Here is a 27,847-nt window from a genome sequence, read left to right as displayed (position 1 = left end):
AAAAGGGGTTAATTCCCCCCCCAAAAGGGTTTAATCCCCCCCAAAAGGGTTTAATTCCCCCCCCCAAAAGGGGTTAATTCCCCCCCCCAAAAGGGTTTAATTCCCCTCCAAAGGGGTTAATTCCCCCCCATAAAGGGCGCGGTGGGAGGAGCCAATGGGAGGACGAATCAGCAGGCAGCGGGCAGCGTGAGGGAGTTGGGGTGGACCAATGGGAAGCGTCGGCGGACCGGAAGCGAGTGCTCATGGAGGTGGCGCTCTAGGCGCGTCTCTGTGTCGGCGCAGGCGCAGTGCAGGAGGCGCCCGGCCATGCCGAAGGGAGCGCGGCCGGCGTTGGCCAAGCAGGAGGAATGGCGGGGGGAGGACGAGGAGCAGGGTGAGCAACCCGGAATTTGGGGGGGGGGGAACAAGGGGCTGTGGGACATCCGGGGAGCCCCCCGGACGCCTGGGTCCCCTCAGGGGATCGTGATGCCTTTTTTGGGGGGGGGAGTGGGGACAGCCGGACGCCTGGGTCCCCTTGTGGGGGGGGGGGGGGGGAACAGTTTGAGGGGGGGATCGACCCTCTGAGGGGGGAATTGGGCCTTAAAGGGGGGGATCAATACTTTTGGGGGGGATCAACACTTTTGGGGGGGGATCAACACTTTAAGAGGGGAATTAAACACTTTAGTGGGGAATTAAACTCTTTAGGGGTGAATTAAACCCTTTTGGGGGTGAATTAAACCCCTTAGGGGGAATTAAACCCTTTAGGGGTGAATTAAACCCCTTTTGGGGGGGGAATTAAACCCTTTTGGGGAGGGGATTAAACCCTTTTGGGGGGGAATTAAACCCTTTAGGGGTGAATTAAACCCTTTTGCGGGGGAATTAAACCCTTTGGGGGGGACTTAAACCCCTTTTAGGGGGGAATTAAACCCTTTTGGGGGGGAATTAAACCCCTTTGGGGGAGGGAATTAAACCCTTTTGGGGGGGAATTAAACCCCTTTGAGGGGGGAATTAAATCCTTTAGGGGTGAATTAAACCCCTTTAGGGGGGGAATTAGACCCTTAAGGGGTGAATTAAACCCCTTTTGGGGGGAATTAAACCCTTTTGGGGGGGAATTAAACCCTTTTGGGGGAAGAATTAACCCCTTTTGGGGGGGGAATTAAACCCTTTAGGGGCGAATTAACCCTTTTGGGGGGGAATTAAACCCCTTTGGTGGGGGAATTAAACCCTTTAGAGTTGAATTAAACCCCTTTTGCTGTGGAATTAAACCCTTTAGGGGGGAATTAACCCTTTGGGGGGGGGGAATTAAACCCTTTGGTGGGAGGGAATTAAGCCCTATAGGGGCCGAATTAACCCTATGGGTGCGTCTGGCGTCTCTTGGGGTGGGGGTGGCCGCCCCGGACGCCTGGGTCCCTCGGGGTGAGGTGTGCCCGGACGCCTGGGTCCATTCATGGCTGCCCCTCCCCCCCCCAGCCCAGCCGGTGCGCAAAGGGAAGCGGGACCGGCGGGGCAAGAAATCGGTGAGTGCCGTGACCCTTGACCTCTGACCTCTGACCCCGGAGCTTGACCTTGACCCCTGACCCCGCCCTTTACCCCCTCCCCCCCCACCAGTTCTTCGAGGAGTTGGCGGAGGAGGAGAAATCGGCCCCCCCCGCCCCCCCCGTGGCCCCCGAGACGGAGGCGGCGCCACAGCAGGTTCGTCAGGGGTGGAGCTAACGAGGGGGCGGGGCTAAAGGGATGGGGCTAAAGGGGGTGGGGCTGTGGGTGGGGCTAAAAGAGTGGGGGTAAATGGGGTGGGGCGGAGGGTGGGGCTAAAGGGGGTGTGGCTAAAGAGGGTGGGGCTAAAGAGGGTGAGGCTGTGGGCGTGGCTAAATGGGGTGGGGGTAAAGGGGTGGGGCTAAATGGGGTGGGGCTGAAGGTGGGGCTAAAGGGGGTGTGGCTAAAGAGGGTGGGGCTAAAGAGGGTGGGGCTGTGGGCGTGGCTAAATGGGGTGGGGCTAAAGAGGGTGGGGCTGTGGGCGTGGGTAAAGGGGTGGGGCTAAATGGGGTGGGGCTGAGGGTGGGGCTGAAGGGGTGGAGCTAAAGAGGGTGGGGCTAAAGAGGGTGGGGCTGTGGGTGTGGCTAGAGGGGGTGGGGCTAAAGAGGGTGGGGCTGTGGGCGTGGCTAGAGGGGGTGGGGCTAAAGAGGGTGGGGCTGTGGGGAGGCTAAAAGGGTGGGGCTAAATGGGGTGGAGCTGAGGGTGTGGCCAAAGGGGGTGGAGCTAAAGAGGGTGGGGCTAAAAGGGGTGGGGCTGAGGGTGTGGCTGAAGGGGGTGGAGCTAAAGAGGGTGGGGCTGTGGGCGTGGCTAAAGGGGTGGGGCTGAAGAGGGTGGGGCTGTGGGTGTGGCTAAAAGAGTGGGGCTAAATGGGGTGGAGCAGAGGGTGTGGCTGAAGGGGGTGGGGCTAAAGAGGGTGGGGCTGTGGGCGTGGCCAAAGGGGGTGGAGCTAATGAGGGTGGGGCTAAGTGGGATGGAGCAGAGGGTAGGGGTGAAAGGGGTGGAGCTAAAGAGGGTGGGGCTAAAGAGAGTGTGGTTTAAAACGGGTGGGGCTAGATAGGGTGGGAATAAAGGGGGTGGAGCTAAAGAGGGTGGGACTGTGGGCGTGGGTAAAAGGGATGGGCCTGAAGGGGTGGAGCTAAGTAGGTGGAGCAAAAGAGGGTGGGGCTGAAGGGGTGGGGTTAAAGGGGGCGTGGCTAAAGGGGTGGGGCTAAAGAGGGTGTGACTAAGGAGGTGGGGCTAAAGGGGGTGGGGCTAAAGAGGGTGCGTCTGAGGGGTGTGGCCAAAGGGAGTGAAGCTGGGGGTGGGGCTAAAGAGGGTGGGGCTGGGGGTGGGGCTAAAGGGGGTGGGGCTAAAGGGTGGGGCGGAGGGCGTGGCTATAAAGGGTGGGGCTGAGGGGTGTGGCCATAGGAGTGAAGCTGGGGGTGGGGCTAAAGGGGGTGGGGCTAAAGAGGGTGGGTTTGGGGGGTGGGGCTAAAGGGGGTGGGGCTAAAGAGGGTGGGGCTAAAGGGGGTGTGGCTAAAGGGGTTCGGGCTGGGCTTTCACGGCTAAAGGGGGACGTGGGGCTGGGACGTGGAGTAGTCGAGCAGGGTAACAAACATGGTCATTAATGAGGATCTTAACGAGGTTCTGCCCTCCCCCCCCCCCCACCCCCACCCCAGGCCTCCCGGCGCAAGCGAGACCGGCGGAAAGACCGGCGGCGTGCGGAGGCGGAGCCTGAGGACGAGGAGGCGGAGCTTAGCCGGCGCCTGCGGGAACTGGCGGCCGCCGGCAGCGACGAAGAGGAGGAGGAAGGTCAGATTTTGAGGGGTCCATTATCACCCCCCCCCACCTCTAGGAGCAGCGAGTCCTCCCTGGCCAGAGCGTCCCTACCAGGAAGCACCAAGCTGGGCCGCTCTGGGCTGTGGGTGAGCTGAGACTCTATGGTTGCTCACTAACCACCCCCCCCACTTGTCTGCCCCACAGCTCCAGCCCCCAGGAAAGGGGGGAGGAGGAGGAAGGTGAGCAAATGGGGGGGGGGGGGATCCCCAAAATATCCTCAGGGCGGCTTTGAGGGGTTGGGAGGGGGGTCTAAAAGTGGGGGGAGGAGCCAGAATTTGGGGGTGGGGAGGGTAAAACTGGCACTTTTTGGAATACAGGGGGGGACACACACCCCCTAGAATTGGGGTCCCCATGTCCCCCAACACTCTCGTAGGGTGGGAACGTCTTTGCGGCGCTGAGCCGGGAGCAGAGCGAGGAAGAGGAGGAGGAGGAGCGCAGGGACGAAGGCTCGCGGGGCGCCAAGGGCAAAGGCAAAAAGGTGGGGGGCTCAGAGGGGGTGGGGGGCACCCCTAAAGCGTTATGAGAGGGGCCGGACGCCTGGGTCCCTTCCTGCGGGCAGGAGGAAGAGGAGGGCGAGAAGAAGAGGAAGAGCCGCAAGAACGCAAGGGGAAGCGGCAGGTGAATGAGGGGGTGTCAAGTTTTTGAGGGGGGGGGGGTGTCTGCAAATTTGGGGGTCTCACCCTATATTTCCCACCCCCCCCCTCAGGGAAAAGCCCCCAGTGAGGATGAGGCTGAAGGCTCCGATGACAACACAAAGGTGGGGGCGGGGCAAACCCGGACGCCTGGGTCCTTTGTTCTGCGGGATGGGGGGTGCTGGCATCCCCCCAATTTTGTGTATCCCCCCCAAATTGTGTCTCTGTGTTCTCCCAGAACAAATTCACTGCCCTATGTGATGATGATGAGGAGGATGAGGCCGAAGAGCCCCCGAAGGGCAGCGAGCCCGTGAGTCCCACAGCGCAAAGCGGGGGGGGGGGTGGCCGCCGGACGCCTGGGTCCCCTGCAGCTGATACAGGGGGGTTTTGGGGGGGCGCCCCCATTACAGGAGGAAGAGGAGGCGCCGAAGGCCGAACCGGACGCCCGCGTCAGCAAAAAAGAGAAGAAAAAGCTAAAGAAGCAGGTGAAAGGGGGCGGAGCCTTATCCCCAAAGGGGGCGTGGTTTGCTGCAGTGGGTGTGGCTGACCACGCCCCCTGATTGGCTCCGCCCCCTCCCCAACCTCTAGATGGAATATGAGCGGCAAGTGGCCACCATGAAGGCGGCGGCGGCCGCGGGGGAGAACGACTTCTCGGTGTCGCAGGCTGAGCTCTCGTCGCGTCAGGCAATGCTGGAGAACGCTTCTGACATCAAGGTGACCCCAAAATGCCATGATTCACCCCAAAAAAACACCCCCATTCGCCACAAAACCAGCCGAGGTGGCAGCTGTCTCCCCCCCGATCCTGGTGAGGTGGTATCGCCCGGGTCCCCCCCCTGTACCAGGCGCTTGGTGCCTTCCAGTGGGATGCAGGGTTATGTTGGGAAAAAAGGGGGTGGGTTGTACCATTGTGGTGGGGGGAGGGGGGGGTGGGGTGCGCCATTGAGAAAGGGGGGAGGTGGGTTGTACCATTGTACTGGGGGGGGGGGACTGGGGTGCGCCAATACATTGGGAAAAGGGGGGACAGGTCGTACCGTTGTGGTGGGGGAAGGGGGGGGTGGGGTGCGCCAATACATTGGGAAAAGGGGGGACAGGTCGTACCATTGTATTGGGGAAAGGGGGGGGGTGGGGTGCGCCATTGAGAAAGGGGGGAGGAGGGTTGTACCATTGTATTGGGGGAGAGGGGGACTGGGGTGCACCACTATATTGGGAAAAGGGGGGACAGGTCGTACCATTGTACTGGGGAAAGGGGGGGCTGGGGTGCGCCATTGAGAAAGGGGGGAGGTGGGTTGTACCATTGTATTATGGGGGGGGAGACTGGGGGTGCGCCAATACATTGGGAAAGGGGGGGACAGGTCGTACCATTGTATTGGGGAAAGAGGGGGCTGGGGTGCTCCATTGAGAAAGGGGGGAGGTGGGTTGTACCATTGTATTATGGGAGAGGGGGACTGGGGTGCACCACTATATTGGGAAAAGGGGGGACAGGTCATACCGTTGGATTAGGGGAGGGGGAGACTGGGGTGCACCACTATATTGGGAAAGGGGGGGACAGATCATACCATTGTACTGGGGAAAGGGGGGGCTGGAGTGCACCATTGAGAAAGGGGGGAGAAGGGTTGTACCATTGTACTAGGGAAAGGGGGCAGCTGGGGTGCACCAATACATTGAGAAAGGGGGGACAGGTCGTACCATTGTATTGGGGGAGGAGGGGACTGGGGTGTACCAGTATATTGGGAAAAGGGGGGACAGGTCGTACCATTGTACTGGGGAAAGGGGGGGCTGGGGTGCGCCATTGAGAAAGGGGGGAGGAGGGTCATACCATTGTACTGGGGGAGGGGGGGGACTGGGGTGCACCAATATATTGGGAAGGAGGGGAGGAGGGTCATACCATTGTACTGGGGAAAGGGGGGGCTGGGGGTGCGCCATTGAGAAAGCGGGGAGAAGGGTTTGTACCATTGTATTATGTGAGGGGGGGACTGGGGTGTGCCATTGAGAAAGAGGGGAGAAGGGTTGTACCATTGTACTGGGGGAGGGGGGAACTGGGGTGCACCAATATATTGGGAAAAGGGGGGACAGGTCGTACCATTGTATTGGGGAAAGGGGGCAGCTGGGGTGCACCAATATATTGGGAAAGGGGGGGACAGGTTGTACCGTTGTACTGGGGAAAGGGGGGGGCTGGGGTGCACCATTGCGAAAGGGGGGAGGCGGGGTCATACCATTGAGCTTAAAATGGGGGCGAACCAGATTGTACCATTACAGTGGGGAAACTGGGTCATACCATTATGCTGGGGAAAAGCCCCAACTGGGTTGTACCACTGCGTTGCGTGGGGGTTGTTCGGGGTTTGGGCTGTACCACTGTGTTGCGGGGGGGTTGTTCGGGGTTTGGGCCGTACCACTGCGTTACGGGGGGATTGTTCGGGGTTTGGGCCGTACCACTGCGTTGCGAGGGGGTTGTTCAGGGTTTGGGCTGTACCACTGCGTTGTGGGGTGGTTATTCACGGTTTGGGCTGTACCACTCCGGTGCGGGGGGGCGTTGTTCAGGCTTTGGGCCGTACCACTGCGTTGCGGGGGGGGTTGTTCAGGCTTTGGGCCGTACCACTGTGTTGCGGGGGGGGTTGTTTAGGGTTTGGGCTGTACCATTGCGTTGCGGGGGGGTTGCTCAGGGTTTGGGCTGTACCACCTGCATTGCGGGGGGGTTGTTTGGGGTTTGGGCTGTACCACTGCATTACGGGGGGGTTATTCAGGGTTTTGGGGAGTTTCCTGACCCCCCCTTTTCCCCTCCCAGCTGGAGAAGTTCAGCATCTCAGCCCACGGAAAGGACCTTTACGTCAACGCCGACCTCTATATCGTAGCCGGGCGCCGCTACGGCCTCGTGGGACCCAATGGGTGGGTGTTCCCCACCCTGGGGGTGGGGGGGCATTTTGGGGGGCGTCACGACCCCCCCCAAATTAACACTTCACCTCCTATTCATTACCAGCAAAGGGAAGACAACGCTGCTCAAACACATCGCGAACCGCGCGCTCAGCATCCCCCCCAACATCGACGTGTTGCTGTGCGAACAGGGTGAGTCTGGGGGTCCCCAAACCCCCCCAAAACACCACAAACCCCCCCAAAATCACCCCCAAAATCCACAGAGGTGGTCGCGGACGAGACGCCGGCCGTTCAAGCCGTGCTGCGCGCCGACACCAAACGCCTGCGCCTACTGGATGAAGAGAAGCGGCTCCAAACGCTGCTGGACGGGGGCGACGACGCGGCCGCCGAGCGCTTGGAAAAGGTTCGGGGGACACTTGGGGACATTGGGGACCCCCTGAAACCCCCCCAAATTTAACCCTTGATGTGCCATGCAGGTGTATGAGGAGCTTCGGGCCATCGGGGCGGCCGCGGCCGAGGCCAAAGCGAGAAGGATTTTGGCCGGTTTGGGGTTTAACCCCGAAATGCAGAATAGGGCGACAAGGAAGTTTTCGGGGGGGTGGAGGATGAGGGTGTCGCTGGCGCGGTGAGTGATGGGGGGCGGGGTCTGGGAGGGGGCGTGGTCTGGGAAAGGGGGTGGGGTCATTGAGGGGGTGTGGCCTGGGAGGGGTGGGGTCTCAAAGGAGGCGGGGCTTGTGAAAGGGGTGGAGCCTGTGAAGAGGGGGGCCATAGGTGGGGGTCTCTGAAGGGGGTGTGGCCTGTGAAGGGGCGGAGTCTATGAGGGGTGTGGCCTGTGAGAGGGCGGGGCTACTGAAAGGGTGTGGCCGGTGAATGGGTGGGGGTCTGTGAAGGGGGTGGGGTCTCTAAAGGGGGTGGGGCTTATGAAAGCGGTGGAGCCTGTGAAGGGGGTGTGGTCTGAAAGGGGGTGGGGTCATTGAAGAGGTGTGGCCTGGGAAGGGAGCAGGGCCATAGCTGGGGGTCTCTGAAGGGGGTGTGGCCTGTGAAGGGGGCGTGGTCTGGGAAAGTGGTGGGGTCATTGAGGGGGTGTGGCCTGGGAGGGGTGGGGTCTCAAAGGAGGCGGGGCTTATGGAAGGGGTGGAGCCTGTGAAGGGGGCGGGGCCATAGCTGGGGGGTCTCTGAAGGGAGTGTGGCCTGTGAAGGGGCGGGGTCTATGAGGGGTGTGGCCTGTGAGAGGGCAGGGCTACTAAAAGGGTGTGGCCGGTGAATGGGTGGGGTCTGTGAAGGGGGTGGGGTCTCTAAAGGGGGCGGGGCTTGTGAAAGGGGTGGAGCCTGTGAAGGGGGCGTGGTCTGAAAGGGGGTGGGGTCATTGAAGAGGTGTGGCCTGGGAAGGGGGCGGGGCCATAGCTGGGGGTCTCTGAAGGGGGCGTGGTCTGGGAAAGGGGGTGGGGTCATTGAGGAGGTGTGGCCTGGGAGGGGTGGTGGTCTATGAAGGAGGCGGGGTTTGTAAAAGGGGTGGAGCCTGTGGAGGGGGCGGGGCCATGGCTGGGGGTCTGTGAAGGGGGTGTGGCCTCTAAAGGGGGCGTGGTCTGTGAGGGGGCGGAGCCTCTGGGGGTGTGGCCAGTGAAAGGGTGGGGTCTATGAAGGGGGTGGAGCCTCTGGGGGGTGTGGCCTCTGAAGGGGTGTAGCCAGTGAAGGGCTGGGGGGTCTGTGAAGGGGGTGTGGCCTCTAAAGGGGGCGGGGCCTGTGAGGGGGTGGAGCCTCTGGGGGGTGTGGCCTCTAAAGGGGTGTGGCCAGTGAAGGGGTGGGGGTCTGTGAAGGGAGTGTGGCCTCTAAATGGGATGGGGCCAGTGGGGGGGGGGTGGAGCCTCTGGGGGGTGTGTTCTCCAAAGGAGCGTGGCCTGTGAGGGGGCGTGGCCTGTGAGGGGGCGTGGCCTGCGAGGGGGCGTGTCTATCATGACCCCGGTTCCATCTCCGCCCCCTCAGCGCCCTGTTCATGGAGCCCACGCTGCTCATGTTGGACGAGCCCACCAACCACCTGGACCTCAACGCCGTCATCTGGCTCAACAAGTGAGTACAGGGGGGGTCACAAGTGACACCCGGGGGGGTCCCCAAAGCCACCGTGACCCCTCAACGTCCCCCCCGAACCCCCAAAGTTACCTGCAGAGCTGGAAGAAGACGCTGCTGGTGGTGTCGCACGACCAAGGGTTCCTGGATGACGTGTGCACCGACATCATCCACCTGGACGCCCAGCGCCTCTTCTACTACCGCGGCAATTACAGTACGTGGCTTAATGGTGTTAATTAGGGCCGCCGGGGTGATTAACGGGGTGTTAATGACCCCCCGGCGCCCCCCTTTGCAGTGACGTTCAAGAAGATGTATCAGCAGAAGCAGAAGGAGCTGCTCAAGCAGTTTGAGAAGCAGGAGAAGAAGCTGCGCGACCTCAAGGCCGGCGGCAAGTCCACCAAACAGGCGGTAAGGGGAGATCCCACGGGATCGCGGGGGATCTGGGATCCGCTCCTGTGGCGTCTCGCACCCCCCCGGTGTCTTTGGGTCGCCCCCTGTGCTGGGCACCCCTGTTGTTCTTGGTGAGCTCCCCGCACATCGCGGGTATGGCAGGAGGGATCTACTGCGGGGATCTAGAGGGATCTGGAGGGTGGATCGAGAGGGACCTGGAGAGTGGATCTAGAGGGATCTGGAGGGCAGATCTAGAGCGATCTGGCGAGTGGATCGAGAGGGACCTGGAAGGTGGATTGAGAGGGATCTGTAGGGTGGATCGAGAGGGATCTGGAGAGCGGATCAAGAGGGATCTAGAGGGACTTGGAGAGTGGATCGAGAGGCATCAGGCGGGTGGATCGAGAGGGACCTGGAGAGTGGATCAAGAGGGGTCTGGAGGCTGGATCTAGAGATATCTGGAGTGCGGATCTACAGGGATCTGGAGGGTGGATCCAGATATATCTGGAGACTGGATCTGGAGGGTGAATCAAGAGGGATCTGGAGGCTGGATCTAGAGGGATCTGGTGGGTGGGTCAAGAGGGATCTGGAGGGCAGATCAAAAGGGACCTGGAGGGTGGATCGAGGGGGATTTGGCGAGTGGATCTAGAGGGATATGGAGGATGGATCGAGAGGGATCTGGAGGGTGGATCTAGAGATATCTGGAGGCTGGATCTAGAGATACCTGGAGAGTGGATTGAGTGGGACCTGTAGGGTGGATCTAGAGGGATCTAGCGAGTGGATTGAGAGGGATCTAGAGGGTGGATCTAGAGGGACCCGGAGGATGGATCAAGAAGGATCTGGCGAGTGGATCAAGAGGGACCTGGAGGGTGGATCTAGAGGGATCTGGCAAGTGGATCGAGAGGGATCTGGAGAGTGTATTGAGAGGGATCTCTGAAGGGTGGATCGAGAGGGATCTGGAGAGTGGATTAAGAGGGATCTGGAGGGTGGCCCTAGAGGGATCTGGAGAGTGGATCGAGAGGGATCTGGAGGGCAGATCTAGAGGGATCTGGCGAGTGGATCTAGAGGGACCTGGAGAGTGGATGGGGAGGGATCTGGAGGGTGGATTGAGATGGATCTAGTGGGTGGATCGAGAGGGATCTGGAGTGTGGATCTAGAGGGATCTGGCGAGTGGATCAAGAGGGATCTGGAGGGGGGAACTAGAGATACCTGGAGAGTGGATCTAGAGGGACCTGGAGAGTGGGTCAAGAGGGATCTGGAGGGAGGATCTAGAGGGATTTGGAGAGTGGGTCGAGTGGGATCTGGAGGGTGGATCAAGAGGGATCTGGAGGGTGGATCTAGACGGACCTGGAGGGTGGATCGAGAGGGACCTGGAGAGTGGATCTGGAGGGATCTGGAGGGTGGATAGGGTGATGGGGGGGGGGGGGGGGGAGGGGGGGGCACAGAGTGGATCCCTGAGCAGACTGGGTGATGGAGGGGGCAGAGTGGATTCCCGAGCGGATCCCCGAGCGGATCGGGTGATGGGAGCAGAGCGGATCCTGAGCAGATCCCCGAGTGCATCGGGTGATGGGGGGCAGAGCGGATCCCCAATCGCATCGTGTAATGGGGGGAGCAGAGTGGATCCCCGAGCGCATTGGGTGATGGGGGGGGGAGGGGCGCGGCAGAGTGGATCCCCGAGTGGATCGGGTGATGGGGGTTGGGTGGGCACTCCGCGGATCCCTGAGCGGATCGGGTGATGGAGGGAGCAGAGTGGATCCCCGAGCGCATTGCGTGATGGGGGGGGGGGGGGGGGGGGGGGGGGGCAGAGCAGAACCCCGAGCGGATTGGGCGATGGGGGTTGGGTGGGCGCTCAGTGGATCCCTGAGCGGATCGGGTGATGGGGGGAGCAGAGTGGATCCCAAGCGGATCCCTGAGTGGATCCCTGAGCGGATTGGGCGATGGGGGTTGGGTGGGCACTCAGCGGATCCCCGAGCAGATCCCCATGTGGGTCGGGTGATGGAGGGGGCAGAGTGGATCCCGAGTGGATCCCTGAGCGGATTGGGCGATGGGGGTTGGGTGGGCGCTCAGCGGATCCCCGAGCAGATCCCCGAGTGGATTGGGTGATGGAGGGGGCAGAATGGATCCCGAGTGGATCCCGAGCGGATCCCGTGTCCCCCGCAGGAGAAGCAGACGAAGGAGGCGCTGACGCGGAAGCAGCAGAAGTGCCGGCGCCGGGCGGCGGCCGAGGAGGCGCCGGAGGCTCCCGAGCTGCTCAAGCGCCCGCGCGAGTACAGCGTGCGCTTCACCTTCCCCAACCCGCCCCCCCTCAGCCCCCCCGTGCTCGGGCTGCACGGTACGGGGGGGTCTATGGGGCTGGGGGGGGTTTCTATGGGGCTGGGGGGGGGGTTGGGGGGGCTGAGGGGGGTTGGGAGGGGCTGGGGAGGGGTTTGGGGGGGGATTTGGGGGGATTCTATGGGGCTGGGGGGAGAAGCTATGGGGTGCGGGGAGAAGCTATGGGGTGGAGGGATTCTATGGGACTAGGGGAGACGCTATGGGATTGGGGGGATTCTATGGAGCTGGGGTTATTCTATGGGGCTGGGGGGGATTGGGGGGAGCTGGGGGAGGGGTTGGGGGGGGATTTGGGGGGATCCTATGGGGCTGAGGGTGGGGCTGGGGGAGAATCTATGGGGCTGGGGGGATTCTATGGGGTTAAGGGGAGAAGCTATGGGGCTGGGGGAGAAGCTATGGAGTGGGGGGAGAAGCTATGGGGCTGAGGGGACTCTATGGGGCTGGGGGGTGAAGCTATGGGGCTGGGGGGACTCTATGGGGCTGAGGGAAGAAGCTATGGGGCTGAGGGGATTCTATGGGGCTGGGGGGATTCTATGGGGCTGGGAGTGGGGCTGGGGGAGAATCTATGGGGCTGGGGGGATTCTATGGGGTTAAGGGGAGAAGCTATGGGGCTGGGGGAGAAGCTATGGAGTGGGGGGAGAAGCTATGGGGCTGAGGGGACTCTATGGGGCTGGGGGGAGAAGCTATGGGGCTGAGGGGATTCTATGGGGCTGGGGGGTGAAGCTATGGGGCTGGGGGGACTCTATGGGGCTGGGGAAGAAGCTATGGGGCTGAGGGGATTCTATGGGGCTGGGGGGATTCTATGGGGCTGGGGGTGAGGCTGGGGGAGAATCTATGGGGCTGGGGGGATTCTATGGGGTTAAGGGGAGAAGCTATGGGGCTGGGGGAGAAGCTATGGGGCTGGGGGGAGAATCTGTTGGGCTGGGAACATTCTATGGGGCTGGGGGAGAAGCTATGGGGCTGGGGGGATTCTATGGGGCTGGGGATTCTATGAGGCTGGGGGGATTCTATGGGGCTGGGAGGAGAATCTATGGGGCTATGGGGATCTATGGGGCTGGGGGGAGAAGCTATGGGGCTGGGGGGATTCTATGGGGCTGGGGGGACTCTATAGGGCTGGGGGGATTCTATGGGGCTGGGGGAATTCTATGGGGCTGGGGGGACTCTATGGAGCTGGGGGGATTCTATGGGGCTGGGAGGAGAATCTATGGGACTGGGGGGACTCTGTGGGGCTGGGGGAGAATCTGTTGGGCTGGGGGCATTCTATGAGGCTGGGAGGAGAATCTATGGGACTAGGGGGATTCTATGGGGCTGGGGGGACTCTATAGGGCTGGGGGGATTCTATGGGGCTGGGGGGACTCTATGGAGCTGGGGGGATTCTATGGGGCTGGGAGGAGAATCTATGGGGCTGGGGGGACTCTGTGGGGCTGGGGGGAGAATCTGTTGGGCTGGGGGCATTCTATGGGGCTGGGAGGAGAATCTATGGGGCTGGGGGCATTCTATGGGGCTGGGGGACTCTATGGGACTGGGGGGAGAAGGTATGGGGCTGGGTGGATTCTATGGAGCTGGGGGGATTCTATGGGATTGGGGGGAGAATCTATGGGACTGGGGGGATTCTATGGGGCTGGGGGGGGAATCTATGGGGCTGGGGGGGGGGTGTTTTGGGGTGCCCCCCCCAACCCGCCCCCCCATTTCCAGGCGTTGATTTCGGGTACGAGGGGCAGGAGCTGCTGTTCCGCAACCTGGACTTTGGCATCGATATGGAGTCCCGGGGTGAGACCCCCCAAAAACACACCCATATGGGGGGGGGGACACCCCAAAATACCTGGGGGGGGTAGGGGAGACCCTATAATAATATGGGTCACCCCATTTTTGGTGTCCCCCCCCCCCAGTTTGCATCGTGGGGCCCAATGGTGTGGGGAAGAGCACGTTGCTGCAGCTGCTCACCGGGCAGCTCACGCCGGTACGGACACCCCAAAAATGGGGGGGGGCACCCCCAAAATGGGGGGGGGGGGACAGTGTCAAAATGGGGGGGGGGTTATAGTGTCAAAATGGGGGGGGTTATAGCCTCAAAATGGGGGGGTACAGTGTCAAAATGGGGGGGGTACAGTGTCAAAATGGGGGGGGTACAGGCTCAAAGTGGGGGGGGGTAGAGCCTCAAAATGGGGGGGGGGGGGTAGAACCCCTAAAGTGGGGGTGGTACAGCCCCAAAATGGGGGGGGTACAGGCTCAAAATGAGGGGGGGTTCAGTGTCATAATGGGGGGAGATAGAGCCTCAAAATGGGGGGGTACAGCATCATAATGGGGGGGGGTTATAGTGTCAAAATGGGGGGGGGTAGAGCCCCAAAATGGGGGGGGTACAGTGTCAAAATGGGGGGGTAGAGCCTCAAAATGGGGGGGTACAGTATCATAATGATGGGGGGGGTTATAGTGTCAAAATGGGGGGGGTACAGGCTCAAAATGGGGGGGGTTATAGTGTCAAAATGAGGGGGGGGCGAGCCCCAAAATTTGGGGGGTACAGCCCTAAAATGAGGGGGGGTACAGGCTCAAAATGGGGGGGCGTTATAGCCTTAAAGTGGGGGGGTACAGCCCCAAAATGGGGGGGTTATAGCCTCAAAATGGGGGGGGGAGATAGAGCCTCAAAGTGGGGGGGTGCAGTATCATAATGGGGGGGGGGGGTATAGTGTCAAAATGGGGGGGGGTAGAGCACCAAAATGGGGGGGGGGATATAGTGTCAAAATGGGGGGGGGTAGAGCACCAAAATTTGGGAGGTACAGTGTTAAAATGGGGGGGGGACAGCACCAAAATGGGGGGGGGGGGTAGAACCCCTAAAGTGGGGGTGGTACAGCCCCAAAATGGGGGGTACAGGCTCAAAATGGGGGGGGTACAGTGTCATAATGGGGGGAGATAGAGCCTCAAAATAGGGGGGGGTACAGGCTCAAAATGGGGGGGGTTATAGTGTCAAAATGGGGGGGGGTAGAGCACCAAAATTTAGGGGGTACAGTGTTAAAATGGGGGGGGGACAGCACCAAAATGGGGGGGGGGGGGGTATGGTTATGGTGTCAAAATGGGAGGGTACAGGCTCAAAATGGGGAGGGTACAGCGTCAAAATGGGGGGGGGGGGTTATATTGTCAAAATGGGGGGGGGTAGAGCCCCAAAATTTGGGGGGTACAGTGTTAAAATGGGTGGGGTAGAGCCCCAAAATTTGGGGGGTACAGCCTCAAAATGGGGGGGTACAGGCTCAAAATGGGGGGGGGGTTATAGTGTCAAAATGGGGGGGGGGGGTAGAGCCCAAAACGGGGGGGTACAGCTTCAAAATGGGGGGGGGGGGTACAGCACCAAAATGGGGAGGGTTATAACCTCAAAATGGGGGGGGGGTAGAGCCTCAAAATGGGGGGGTACAGCCCTAAAATGGGGGGGGATACAGCACCAAAATTTGGGGGGGTACAGCCCCTAAATGGGGGGGGGTAGAGCCCCAAAATTTGGGGGGTATAGCACCGAAATGGGGGGGAGTGTAGCCTCAAAATTGGGGGGGGGGGGGTACAACCCCAAAATGGGGGGGCACAGTGAGGGGGGGAGGAGTTAGTTTGGGGGGGTGGTCCTCTGGGTTTTGGGGAATAGGGGGGGGGTGGGCAAGGGGGAACCCAACAGTGACACCCTGGGGGGTTTTAGGGGCTCGGAGGGCGGGGTTGGGCAGGTGGGGATTTTGGGGGTGAATCCCCCCCCCCCAAAATGTGCCTTTTGTTGCAGATCCGGGGGCAGATGCGCAGGAACCACCGGCTGGTGAGGGGGCGTGGCCTGGGAAGGGGCGTGGTCTATGAAGGGGGCGTGGTCTGGGAAGGGGGCGTGGTCTGTGAAAGGGGGTGGGGGCATTGAGGGGGTGTGGCCTGGGAGGGGTGGGGGGTCTTTAAGGAGGTGGGGGTTATGAAAGGGGTGGAGCCTGTGAAGGGGGCGTGGCCTGTGAAGGGGGTGGGGTCTCTGAAGGGGTGTGGCCTCTAAAGGGGGCGGGGCTTCTACACCTGGGGGTGGAACTATAGGAGCTGTAGGGGAGGGGCTTGGGGTGGGGGGGAGGTGTAAGAATGGGGGCGTGGCCACCCACTGGGGGGCGTGGCTTCATGGGGAGGGGGGGCGAGCTGTGTCCTCCCCACCCCTCCCCCCTCCCACCCTGGGCTGTTCCATTCACCAACACCCACTGGGGGGGGCCTGGCCTCTCTGCCCCCCACCCCCGTCCCCCTGTCCCCCTCCCACCCCGGGCTGTTCCATTCACACAACACCCACTGGAGGGGGCGTGGCCTCTCTCTCCCCCCCCCCCCCATCCCCCTCCACCCCGGCTGTTCCATTCACCAACACCCACTGGGGGGGGCGTAGCCTCTCTCCCCCCACACCCCCCCCCCCCCCCCCGGGCTGTTCCATTCACCAACACCCACTAGGGGGGGCGTGGCCTCTCTCCCCCCCCCCCCCCCCCCTTCCCCCTCCCACCCTGGGGCTGTTCCATTCACCAACACCCACTGGGGGGGGGCGTGGCCTCTCTTCCCCCACACCCCCCCCCCCGGGCTGTTCCATTCACCAACACCCACTGGGGGGGGCGTGGCCTCTCTCCCCCCCCCCCTTCCCCCTCCCACCCCGGGCTGTTCCATTCACCAACACCCACTGGGGGGGGTGTGGCCTCTCTCTCCCCCCTTTCCCCCCCCCTCCCCACCCTGGGCTGTTCCATTCACCAACACCCACTGGGGAGGGCGTGGCCTCTCTCTCTCCCCTTTCCCCCCCCCCTCCCCACCCTGGGCTGTTCCATTCACCAACACCCACTGGGGGGGTGCGTTGCCTCTCTCTCCCCCCTTTCCCCCCCCCTCCCCACCCTGGGCTGTTCCATTCACCAACACCCACTAGGGGGGGCGTGGCCTCTCTCCCCCCCCCCCCCCTTCCCCCCTCCCACCCCGGGCTGTTCCATTCACCAACACCCACTGGGGGGGGGCGTGGCCTCTCTCCCCCCCACACCCCCCCCCCCCGGGCTGTTCCATTCACCAACACCCACTGGGGGGGGCGTGGCCTCTCTCCCCCCCCCCCTTCCCCTCCCACCCCGGGCTGTTCCATTCACCAACACCCACTGGGGGGGGCGTGGCCTCTCTCCCCCCCCCCCCCTTCCCCTCCCACCCCGGGCTGTTCCATTCACCAACAACCACTGGGGGGGGGGTGTGTGGCCTCTCTCCTGCACCCCGGGCTGTTCCATTGAGCAAGGCAGCGGGGGGGGGGGGATGTTGATCCAAGGGGGCGTGTCCATGTCCCATGGGCGTGTCCTGACCCCCCACCCCCTTTCCCCCCCCCCAGAAAGTGGGGTTCTTCAACCAGCAGGCGGCGGAGCAGCTGCGGCTGGAGGAGACGGCGGCCGAGTACCTGCAGCGCAGCTTCAACCTCCCGCACCAGGACGCGCGGAAATGCCTCGGCCGCTTCGGCCTCGAGGGCCACGCGCACACCCTGCAGATCGCCAAGCTCTCCGGTGGGCGGGGCCGCAGCAGGGGGCGGGGCCACAAAGGGGGCGGGGTCACAAAGGGGGCGGGGTCACACCAGGGGAGGGGTCAGGCAAGGGGAGGGGTGAGACTATAGGAGGGATGAGCCAAGGGGGAGGGGCCAGCACAGGGGGAGGGCTCAGCAGAGGGGGAGGGGTCACAGGGGGAGGGGTCAGCAAAGGGGGAGGGGTCAGCACAGGGGAGGGGTCAGAGTAGGGGAGGGGTCACAACAGGGGAGGGGTGAGACTATAGGAAGGATGAGCCAAGGGGGAGGGGTCAGCACAGGGGGCGGGGCCACACCAGGGGAGGGGTGAGACCAGGGGGAGGGGTCAGACCATAGGAAGGATGAGCCAAGGGGGAGGGGCCAGCCCAGGGGGTGGGGTCAGCACAGGGGAGGGGTCAGACCATAGGAGAGATGAGCCAAGGGGGAGGGGTCAGCAGGGGGAGGGGTCAGCACAGGGGGCGGGGGTCAGCACAGGGGGTGGGGCCAGAACAGGGGGCGGGGTCAGAGCAGGGGAGGGGTGAGACCGTAGGAAGATGAGCCAAGGGGGAGGGGTCAACACAGGGGCGGGGTCAGCACAAGGAGGGGACAGCACAGGGGGAGGGGTCAGACCAGGGGGAGGGGTCAGAGCAGGGGAGGAGTGAGACCATAGGAGGGATGAGCCAAGGGGGAGGGGTCAGCACAGAGGGAGGGGTCACAGGGGGAGGGGTCAGCAGAGGGGAGGGAGGGCCGAGGGAGAGGGGTCAGCACAGGGGGAGGGGTCACAGGGGGAGGGGTCAGCACAGGGGGAGGGGTCAGCACAGGGGAGGGGTCAGCACAGGGGGAGGGGTCACAGGGGGAGGGGTCAGCACAGGGGAGGGGTCAGCACAGGGGGAGGTGTCAGCAAAGGGGGAGGGGTCACAGGGGGAGGGGTCAGCAAAGGGGGAGGGGTCAGCACAGAGGGAGGGGTCAGCACAGGGGAGGGGTCAGACCAGGGGAGGGGTCAGAGCAGGGGGAGGGGTCACCAGGGGGAGGGGTCAGCAAAAGGGGGAGGGGTCACAGGGGGGAAGGGTCAGCAAAGGGGGAGGGGTCAGCACTAGGGGGAGGGGTCAGCAAAGGGGGAGGGGTCACAGGGGGGAGGGGTCAGCAAAGGGGAGGGGTCAGCACAGGGGGAGGGGTCAGCATAGGGGGAGGGGTCAGACCAGGGGAGGGGTCTGCACAGGGGGAGGGGCCAGGGAAAAGGGGGTGGGGCCAGGGAAAAGGGGGTGGAGCCTGGGAAAAGGGGGTGGAGCTTGCAGAGAGGGGGTGGGGCCTGGGGAAAGGGGGTGGAGTTGGGAAAGGGGGTGGAGCTTGCAGGGGGGCATCTAGGAAAAGGGGGTGGGGCCTGTGGAAAAGGGGGTGGAGCCTGATGAAAGGGGGCGGGGTCTCTGGTCACCATGCATCTGCAGTGAGGGGCGGAGCCACCCAGGAGAGGCGGGGCTTGTCCCCAGGGGGGCGGAGTCTCCAGCCGAGTGGGCGGGGCTAACAGGATGCCAGGGCGCCATTGCCAGGGAGTCATTGGGGGCGGAGTCTCCCGGGGGTGGGGGGGGCGGAGTCTCCCGGGGGGGCGGAGCTTCCAGCGCTAAGCCCCGCCCCCCCAACAGGTGGCCAAAAGGCCCGCGTGGTGTTCGCTGAACTCGCCTGTCGGGAACCCGACGTCCTCATCCTGGTGAGCGGGGGGGGCGGGGCCAAAGGGGGGGCGGAGCCAAAGTGGGTCGGGGGGCGGGCCTCCCGGACGCCTGGGTCCCTCCCTCACCCCCTTCCCCCCCACCCCAGGACGAACCCACCAACAACCTGGACATCGAATCCATCGACGCTTTGGCCGACGCCATCAACGACTATCGGGGCGGTGAGGCTGGGGAATGGGGGGGGCGGTTTGTGACGTCATGGTGATGTCATGATGACGTCATGATGACGTCACAGCGGTCATCGTGGTGAGCCACGACGCGCGGTTGATCACCGAGACCGGCTGCCAGCTCTGGGTGGTGGAGGATCAAGGGCTCAGCCAAATCGACGGCGATTTCGACGACTACAAGCGGGAGGTGCTGGAGGCGCTGGGGGAGGTCGTGGTGAACCGGCCCCGCGAGTGAGGGGGCCGGGGGGCACCCCCTACCCCCCCCAAATAAAGAGCAAGTGGTGCGGGAGCGGCTGGAAAGTGCATTTATTTGGGGGGTGCCATCAGTAGGGTTCAGAGTGAACAGAGGCAGTTGGTTCCCATTGAACGCTGGTGGTGTCTTCCAGAGTCAATGAGTTGGTGGTTGAGTGGGCACCAGTGGGGGGTTGCAGAGTGAGCATCAGTAGGTTCCAGAGTGAACGGCAGCAATAGGCTCCGCAGTGAACGCCAGTAGGTTCCAGAGTGGCCTTCAGTAGGTTCCAGAGTGAACGGCAGCAATAGGTGCCACAGTGAACAGCAGTAGGTTCCAGAGTGGCCTTCAGTAGGTTCCAGAGTGAACGGCAGTAGTTGGTTCCGGAGCAAGCACCATCAGTAGGTTCCAGAGTGAACACCCCCAGTAGGTTCCAGAGTGAACACCCCCAGTAGGTTCCAGAGTAAACATCATCAGTAGGTCCAGAGTAAACACCAGTTGGCTCCACAGTGAACACCATCAGTAGGTTCCAGAGTGAACACCCACCAATAGGTTTCAAGGCAGTAACACCACCATTAGGCTCCAGAGTGAACACCATCAATAGGTTTCAGAGTGAACACCCCCAGTAGTTTCCAGGGTGAACACCATCAGTAGGTTCCAGAGTGAACACCCCCAATAGGATTCAGAGCAGTAACACCACCATTAGGCTCCAGAGTGAACACCCCCAATAGGATTCAGAGCAGTAACACCACCATTAGGCTCCAGAGTGAACGCCACCAAATAGGCTCCAGAGTAAACACCATCAATAGGTTTCAAAGTGGTAATACCACCATTAGGCTCCAGAGTGAACACCCCCAATAGGCTCCAGAGTGAACGCCCCCATTAGGCTCCAGAGTGAACACCCCCAATAGGATTCAGAGCGGTAACACCACCAATAGGCTCCAGAGTGAACGCCATCAGTAGGTTCCAGAGTGAACACCACCAATAGGTTTCAAGGCAGTAACACCACCATTAGGCTCCAGAGTGAATACCCTCATTAGGTTCCAGAGTGAACACCATCAATGTTTCAAAGTGGTAACACCACCATTAGGCTCCAGAGTGAACACCCCCAATAGGCTCCAGATTGAACACCACCATTAGGCTCCAGAGTGAACACGCCGCCCCCCCCCCCGCCCCCCCCCAGCCAGTAACGCTTAATTTGGGGTTTTTTTGCAGCATTTTTTCCATCAGTTTATTATTAATGTACAAAATATACAAAACGGGGGGGGGGGCAGCGCGGGGCCCCCCCCCGGCCAAAGTTTTCACAGAAAACAGCGTCCGGCGCAGCCCCCCCCCCCCCAAAACCCCCCCAACCCCCCCCCCCCCCGGCGGCGCAGAGTGTGGGGGGAGGGGCAACAGTCCCGGCGCAAAGTGGGGGGGGGGGGGGGCGGAATTTAGGGACCCCCCCAAATTAGACATTGGGGGGGGTGGGGGGGGGCAAATAGGACCTGGGGGGGGGGGCAACTCCCACTGGGGCAATTTGGGGTGGGGGGGGTAATTACCCTGTTGCTGATGCGAACTTTTAATATGAAAGGGGGGGGTCACACCCTGTTTTGGCCCAAAAAGGGGTAAATTGGTAATTACGGGGTAAAAGGGGGGGGGGGGTATTTAAACCTGGGGGGGGGTGTAAAATTTGGGGGGGTGTCTAAAATTTGGGGGGGGTATAAATCTGGGGGGGGGGGGGGGTGTTTAAATTTGAAGGGGGTTAATTAGTGGGGGGGGTAAATTAATATTGGGGGGGGTAGTTACCCCCATCTAAGGGGATTTAACTCCTGGGGGGTTTATTGCCCCATAGGGGGGTATTTCTAACCCATAGGGGGGTATTACCCCCCCATATATTTATTTACCCCCCTTTACTTATTTTAACCCCCCCAAGTTGATAATTTACCCCCATATGGGGCAGTTTACCCCAAATTGCATCTAATTCACCACCCCCCCCCCCCCCCAATTTATAATTAACCCCCATATGGGGCTTTTGTGTCCCCCCCCCCATAACTATAATCCCCCCTAGTGAACATTTCTGCCCCATAGGGGGGTATTTCTGCCCTATAGGGGGGTATTTTCTGCCCCATGGGGGGGTATTTCTACCCTATGGGGGGGGGTATATCTACCCATAGGTGAATGGGGCTCCCCCCCCCATAACTATAACCCCCCCTAGTGACCATTTCTGCCCCATAGGGGGGTATTTCTGCCCCATAGCCTGGCCCTTTCTGCCCCATAGCGTGGCATCCCCCCCCTCCAAAGGTGTAATTAACCCCTCCAGGTCTAATTAACCCCCCCAGGTCTAATTGACCCCCAGGTCTAATTGACCCCCAGTTGTATATTGACCCCAAGTTGTATATTGACCCCCCAGGTCTAATTGACCCCCCAAGGTCTAATTGACACCCCAGTTCTAATTAACCCCCAGGTGTAATTGACCCCCAGGTGTAATTCCACCCTCAGTGTATATTGACCCCCCAGTTGTATATTGACCCCCAGGTGTAATTAACCCCAGGTCTAATTGACCCTCCAGGTCTAATTGACCCCCAGGTGTAATTAACCCCCAGGTGTAATTAACCCCAGGTCTAATTGACCCCCAGGTCTAATTGACCCCCCAAGGTCTAATTGACACCCCAGGTCTAATTAATCCCCAGGTGTATATTGACCCCCCCGTTGTATATTGGTCCCCCAGTTGTATATTGACCCCCAGGTATAATTCACCCCCTTAGGTCTAATTGACCCCCAGGTCTAATTGACCCCCAGGTCTAACTGACCCCTCCAGGTGTATATCGACCCCCCCAAGGTCTATTTGCCCCCCAGGTGTAATTGCCCCCCCCCCAGGTGTATATCAACCCCCCCCAGGTGTATATTGACCCAGTTTGGGGGGGGTTCAGGCTGATTCCCGCCGCGGCCTCACAGAAGCCATAGGGGGCGGTGGGTTGGTTTTGGGGGGGGGTTTGGGGGGTTTTGGGGGTGCGGTTGTTTCGGGGGGGGGGCGGCGCTAGGGCAGGGGGGGCCCGTTGACGCCGGGGTGGTAGAAGGCGCAGTTGTTGTCGTACCTGCAGCTGCCCTTCAGCATGAAATGGCGACAGACGGCGCGGCCGGACATGTCTGCGTGAGAGAAAAGGGGGGGGGGAGGGGGGGGGCGCGTCAGGCCCCACGGCGGCCCCACGGCTGCCCATGGCTGCCCCACGGCGGCCCCATGGCGGGGGTGTGGGGGGGGAAAGTGTGTGGGGTGAAGGGCTTGGGGGCGCGATATTGGGTTGAGGTTTATAGGGGTGGTTGAGTCTATGGCGGAGTTGCAAGGTGGGGGATTGAGACCCACGGCGCATGAGGCGCCCCATAGAACCCCGGGCCGGCCCCGCGGCGGTGGGTTGTGCCCCATAGAATGGGGGGTTGTGCCGCATAGAATGGTGGGCTTGCCACATAGAAGGTCAATTCTGCCCCATAGAAGGTCAATTCTGCCCCATGGTGCTAGGGGCTGGCCCCATAGAAGCTCGGGGCTGGCCCCATAGTCCTGGCTCTGCCCCACAGAATCTCGGTCTTGCCCCATAGAAGCTCAGTCCTGCCCCATAGAACCTTAATTCTGCCCCACGGCACCTCAGGTCTGCCCATAGAACCTAAGTTCTGGCCCATAGAGTCCTGGTCCTGCCCCATAGAAGCTTGGGGCTGGCCCCATAGTCCTGGCCCTGCCCCACAGAACCTTCTGTCCTGCCCATAGAACCTAAGTCCTGGCCCTGCCCCACAGAACCTCGGTCCTGCCCCATAGAACCTTAATTCTGCCCCACGGCACTAGGGGCTGCCCCATAGAACCTAAGTCCTGGCCCATAGAGTCCTGGCCCTGTCCCACAGAACCTTGGTCCTGCCCCATAGAAGCTCAATTCTGCCCCATGGCACAAGGGTCTGCCCCACAGAACCTCGGTCCTGGCCCCATAGAACCTCAGCCTGCCCCATAGAACCTCGGTCCTGGCCCCATAGAGTCCTGGCCCTGCCCCACAGAACCTCAGTCCTGGTCCCATAGAATCTCAGGCCTGCCCACAGAACCTCGGGCCTGGCCCCATAGAGTCCTGGCCCTACCCCATAGAACCTCGGGCCTGGCCCCATAGAGTCCTGGCCCTGCCCCACAGAACCTCGGTCCTGACCCATAGAACCTTCTGGTCCTGCCCCATAGAACCTTGGGCCTGGCCCATAGAACCTCGGTCCTTCCCCATAGAATCTCGGTCTTGCCCCATAGAACCTCGGTCCTGCCCCATAGAGTCCTGGCCCTGCCCCACAGAACCTTCTGGTCCTGGCCCCATAGAACCTTGATCCTGCCCCATAGAACCTTTTGGTCCTGCCCCGCAGCGGCAGGGTCTGCCCACAGAAGCCAGGTCCTGCCCCACAGCATATGGGTCTGCCCCATAGAATCTCGGTCTTGCCCCACAGAACCTCAATTCTGCCTCACAGCGCCAGGGTCTGCCCCATAAACCTTGATCCTGCCCCATAGAACCTTGTCCTGCCTCATAGAACCTCAGTCCTGCCCCATAGAACCTTGATCTTGCCCCATAGAATGCTGGTCCTGCCCCATGGCGTTTGGTCCAGGCCTACAGAATCTTAACCCTGCCCCATATAATCCTGGTCCTGCCCCACAGAACCTCGATCCTGCCCCACGGCGTTTGGTCCTGGCCTGGAGAACCTTAATCCTGCCCCACAGAGTCCTGGTCCAGCCCCACAGCCAAGTGTGGGGCGCTGAGGCAGCTCCCAGGCTGGGCTGGGCTTAGAAGCGGTTTTAGCTCCCAGCATGCCCTGCGCTCCCCCCCCTCAAGCCGGGTTTAACTCCCAGCATGCCCTGTGCTCCGCCCCCAAGCCGGGTTTAACTCCAGCATGCCCTGCGCTCCGCCCCCCAAGCCAGGTTTAACTCCCAGCATGCCCTGTGCTCCGCCCCAAGCCGGGTTTAACTCCCAGCATGCCCTGCGCTCCCCCCCCAAGCCGGGTTTAACTCCCAGCATGCCCTGCGCTCGCCGCCCGCCCCCAAGCCGGGTTTAACTCCCAGCATGCCCTTGCGCTCCGCCCCCAAGCCGGGTTTAACTCCCAGCATGCCCTGCGCTCCCCCCCCAAGCCGGGTTTAACTCCCAGCGTGCCCTGCGCACCCCCCCTCCCCCAAGCCGGGTTTAACTCCCAGCACCCCTCCTAGAGCTGGTTTTAGCTGCCATCGTGTCTTTGCTGCCCCTCCTAGAGCTGGTTTTAGCTGCCATTGTGTCTAGAGCCTGTCCTAACTCCCATCATGCCTGCGGCCTGTTCTAGGACTGGTTCTAACTCCCACTGTGCCCTCCTAGAATCAGTTCTAACCCCCTCAACTCCCTGCCACTCTTAGAACTGGTTCTAACCCCCGTCATCTCCTGCAGCCTGCTTTAGAACTGGTTCCAACTCCCATCATCCCTTGTGGCCCCTCCTAGAGCCAGTTCTAACTCTCATTGTGCCCTCCTGCCCCTCCTAGAACCAGTTCCAGCTCCCATTGTGCCCTGAGGCCTGTTCTGGAACCAGTTCTAACTCCATCACTCCCCATGAGCCTTCCTAGAACTGGTTCTAACTCCCATCATCCCTTGCGGCCCCTCCTAGAACTGGTGCCAACTCCCATCACTCCCTGAGGCCCCTCCTAGAGCCAGTTCTAACTCCCATTATGCCCTGGGGCCTGTTCTGGAACTGGTTCCAACTTCACCACTCCCTGCAGCCCCCTCCTAGAACCGGTTCTAACCCCCATCATCTGTTGCGGCCCCTCAAGAACCAGTTCCAACCCACCGCTCCCTCTGGTCCCTCCTAGAAACCGTTCCAACTACCATCAGCCCTTGCGGGCTCTCCTAGAACTAGTTCTAACTCCACCACTGCCCGCAGCCCCTCCTAGAACCGGTTCCCACTCCCATCATCCCTTGTGGCCCCTTCTAGAGCCGGTTTCTAACTCCCATGTGCCTTCCTGCCCCTCCTAGAACTGGTTGTAACTCCGTCACTCCCTGCAGCCCTCCTAGAACCGGTTCTAACGCTTGTTGTACCCTCCTGCCCCTCCTAGAACCGGTTCTAACTCTGTCGTGCTTCCTGCCCCTCCTAGAACTGGTTCTAACTCCATCGCTCCCTGAAGCCCCTCCTAGAACTGGTTCTAACTCCATTGCTCCCTGCAGCCCCTCCTAGAACCGGTTCTAACTCCATTGCTCCCTCCTGCCCTCCTAGAACTGGCTCTAACTCCATCGTGCTCTCCCTGCCCCTTCTAGAACTGGTTCTAACTCCGTCACGCCCTGCAGCCCCTCCTAGAACTGGTTCTAACTCCATCACTCCCTCCTGCCCCTCCTAGAACCGGTTCCAACTCCACGTCTCTAGAACTGGTTCTAACTCCAATCATGCTCTCCCCGCCCCTCTTAGAACTGGTTCCAATGCTTGTTGTGCCCCTCCTAGAACTGGTTCTATCTCCTCCATCACTCCCTCCTGCCCCTCCTAGAACCGGTTTTAATGCTCACTGTACCCTCTAGAACCAGTTCTAATACTCACTCTACCCTCCTAGAACTGGTTCTAATGCTCTGAACTGGTTCTAATGTTCGCTGTACCCTCCTAAAACCAGTTCTAATGCTTGCTGTATCCTCCTAGAGCCGGTTTCTAACGCCTGCTGTACCCTCCTAGAACCAGTTCTAACGCTCTGAACCGGTTCTAAACGCCCACTGTACCCTCCTAGAACCGGTTCCAATGCTCATTGTACCCTCCTAGAACCAGTTCCAACGCTCTGAACTGGTTCTAACGCTTGCTGTACCTCCTAGAACTGGTTCTAACGCTCCCTGTACCCTCCTAGAACCAGTTCCAATGCTCTTTGTACCCTCCTAGAACTGGTTCCAACTCTCTGAACCGGTTCTAAACACCCGCTGTACCCTCCTAGAAACCGGTTCCAATGCTCATTGTACCCTCCTAGAACCAGTTCCAACGCTCTGAACCGGGTCCAACGCTCGCTGTACCTCCTAGGACCGGTTCTAACAGCCACTGTACCCTCCTAGAACCGGTTCCAACGCTCTGAACTGGTTCTAACGCTCCTGTACCCTCCTATAAACCAGTTCCAATGCTCATTGTACCCTCCTAGAACCAGTTCCAATGCTCTGACCGGTTCCAATGCTCGCGGTACCCTCCTAGAACTGGTTCTAATGCTCTGAACCGGTTCCAATGCTCACTGTACCCTCCTAGAACCGGTTCTAACGCCCACTGTTCCCTCCTAGACCCGGTTCTAACTCCCGCTGTACCCCCCTAGAACCGGTTCTAACTCCCACTGTACCCTCCTAGAACCGGTTCTAATGCTCACTGTACCCTCCTAGAACCGGTTCTAACTCCCGCTGTACCCTCTAGAACCAGTTCCAATGCTCTGAACCAGTTCTAACGCTCACTGTTCCCTCCTAGACCCGGTTCTAACACCCACTGTACCCTCCTAGAACTGGTTCCAATGTTCTGAACCGGTTCCAACGCTCCCTGTACCCTCCTAGAACCGGTTCTAACACCCGCTGTACCCTCCTAGAACCGGTTCTAACTCCCGCTGTACCCCCCTAGAACCGGTTCTAACACCCACTGTACCCTCCTAGACCCGGTTCTAACTCCCCTCTCTCAGTTCCCGTGGCCGCCGCGGGGGGGTCGGTTCGGGGTTCGTTTTGGGGTGGGGGAGTCGGGGTGACATATTGGGGGGGGGGGGGGGTCTCAGAGGCCCATGTGGGGCCGGCGCCAATCGGGTCCCCTCCCCCACGGGCCGGGGGGGGGCGGCTCAAGCGGGGGGGGCGAGGGTGGGGATGATGCTGCGGCGGGGGGGGTGGGGCGGTTCCCCCCCCCCTCCTCCTCCTCCTCCTCCCCCCCCCCCACCAACGTGGCAAAAACGGCGGCGGGGGGGCGGGGGGGGGGTGGGGGGGAGGGGGCGCCCCACTGGCCCCTCCCACGCGGGGGGGGGGGGGGCCCCCCAAAGCCATGGCCCCCCCCCGCATTTACCTCCAGCGTGGCCCGGGGGTGATCGCCCGGGTGGCTCTGCCCAGTGGTCGCCGGGTGGGCCGCCCCCCCCACGGGTGCCATTGGGGGGGGGTGGGGGGGGCCCCCCGCTGCGCCCCCCCCCCCCCACCGCCGCCACCACCACGGCAGCGATACGGGGGGGGGCGGCGGAGGTGGGGGGGGGTCGGCGCCGCTGCGGCCGCTGGGGCCGGTGAAAGGGGCCCCCCCCGCGCATCCCCCCGTGGTTGGGAGGGGGGGGGCCCCCCCCCTCGTAGGGATCCCCCGCCGCCGCCCCCCCCCCCTGCTTCCGTGGGGTCCCAAAAGTCGCCGCGTTGAGGGGGGGGGGGACCCAACATTCGGGGACCCCCGGGGATCCCGGGGGGGGGGAGGCCGGGTGCCCCTCCCCGCCGCCGCCACCCGCCGTGGGGGCCTGTGGAGAGAAAAAGGGGGGTCAGGGGGGTTTGGGGGTGGCGGGGGGAGGAATGGGAGGGGGACAGGGGGGTTTGGGGGGGGGCAGGGGGGTGGGGGGAAAAATGGGGAGCAGGGGGTTTGGGGGGAAGAGAAAATGGGGTTCAGGGGGTCACAGGGGTTTTGGGGTCAGGGGGGTCACAGGGATTTGGAGGTTCGGGGGGGTCACAGGG

General features: G+C 61.7%; 2 protein-coding genes across 2 annotated transcripts; one reads left to right on the top strand and one right to left on the bottom strand.

Moving 5' to 3' along the window:
- The first annotated feature begins 303 nt into the window (after positions 1 to 303).
- ABCF1 (ATP binding cassette subfamily F member 1) lies at positions 304 to 19,314 on the top strand. Its single transcript, XM_080364594.1, is given in 27 exon segments — positions 304 to 373; positions 1,450 to 1,496; positions 1,588 to 1,671; positions 3,171 to 3,303; positions 3,475 to 3,509; positions 3,704 to 3,808; positions 3,890 to 3,929; positions 3,932 to 3,948; positions 4,037 to 4,087; positions 4,201 to 4,272; positions 4,373 to 4,447; positions 4,551 to 4,676; positions 6,745 to 6,845; positions 6,937 to 7,022; positions 7,094 to 7,233; positions 7,307 to 7,455; positions 8,814 to 8,897; positions 8,984 to 9,108; positions 9,190 to 9,302; positions 11,442 to 11,613; positions 13,305 to 13,379; positions 13,499 to 13,569; positions 15,358 to 15,390; positions 16,933 to 17,101; positions 18,735 to 18,799; positions 18,907 to 18,979; positions 19,054 to 19,314. Coding segments are annotated over 27 exon segments (2,475 nt in total). The 5' UTR covers positions 304 to 306; the 3' UTR covers positions 19,221 to 19,314.
- A 2,272-nt stretch (positions 19,315 to 21,586) lies between these two features.
- Positions 21,587 to 27,636, bottom strand: LOC308052513 (uncharacterized protein; the record flags this gene model as incomplete). The annotated part of the gene is made up of 2 exons (XM_080364593.1): positions 21,587 to 22,343; positions 27,210 to 27,636. Coding segments are annotated over 2 exons (537 nt in total), but the record flags the coding sequence as incomplete, so codon positions are not given.
- Between the last annotated feature and the right edge of the window lie 211 nt (positions 27,637 to 27,847).

Source organism: Nesoenas mayeri (genome assembly GCF_963082525.1).
Source record: "Nesoenas mayeri genome assembly, contig: SCAFFOLD_192, whole genome shotgun sequence".
NCBI classification, from domain to species: Eukaryota; Metazoa; Chordata; class Aves; order Columbiformes; family Columbidae; genus Nesoenas; species Nesoenas mayeri.
Note: the sequence above shows the minus strand (reverse complement) of the source record. Positions and strands in the feature narration are given on the sequence as shown.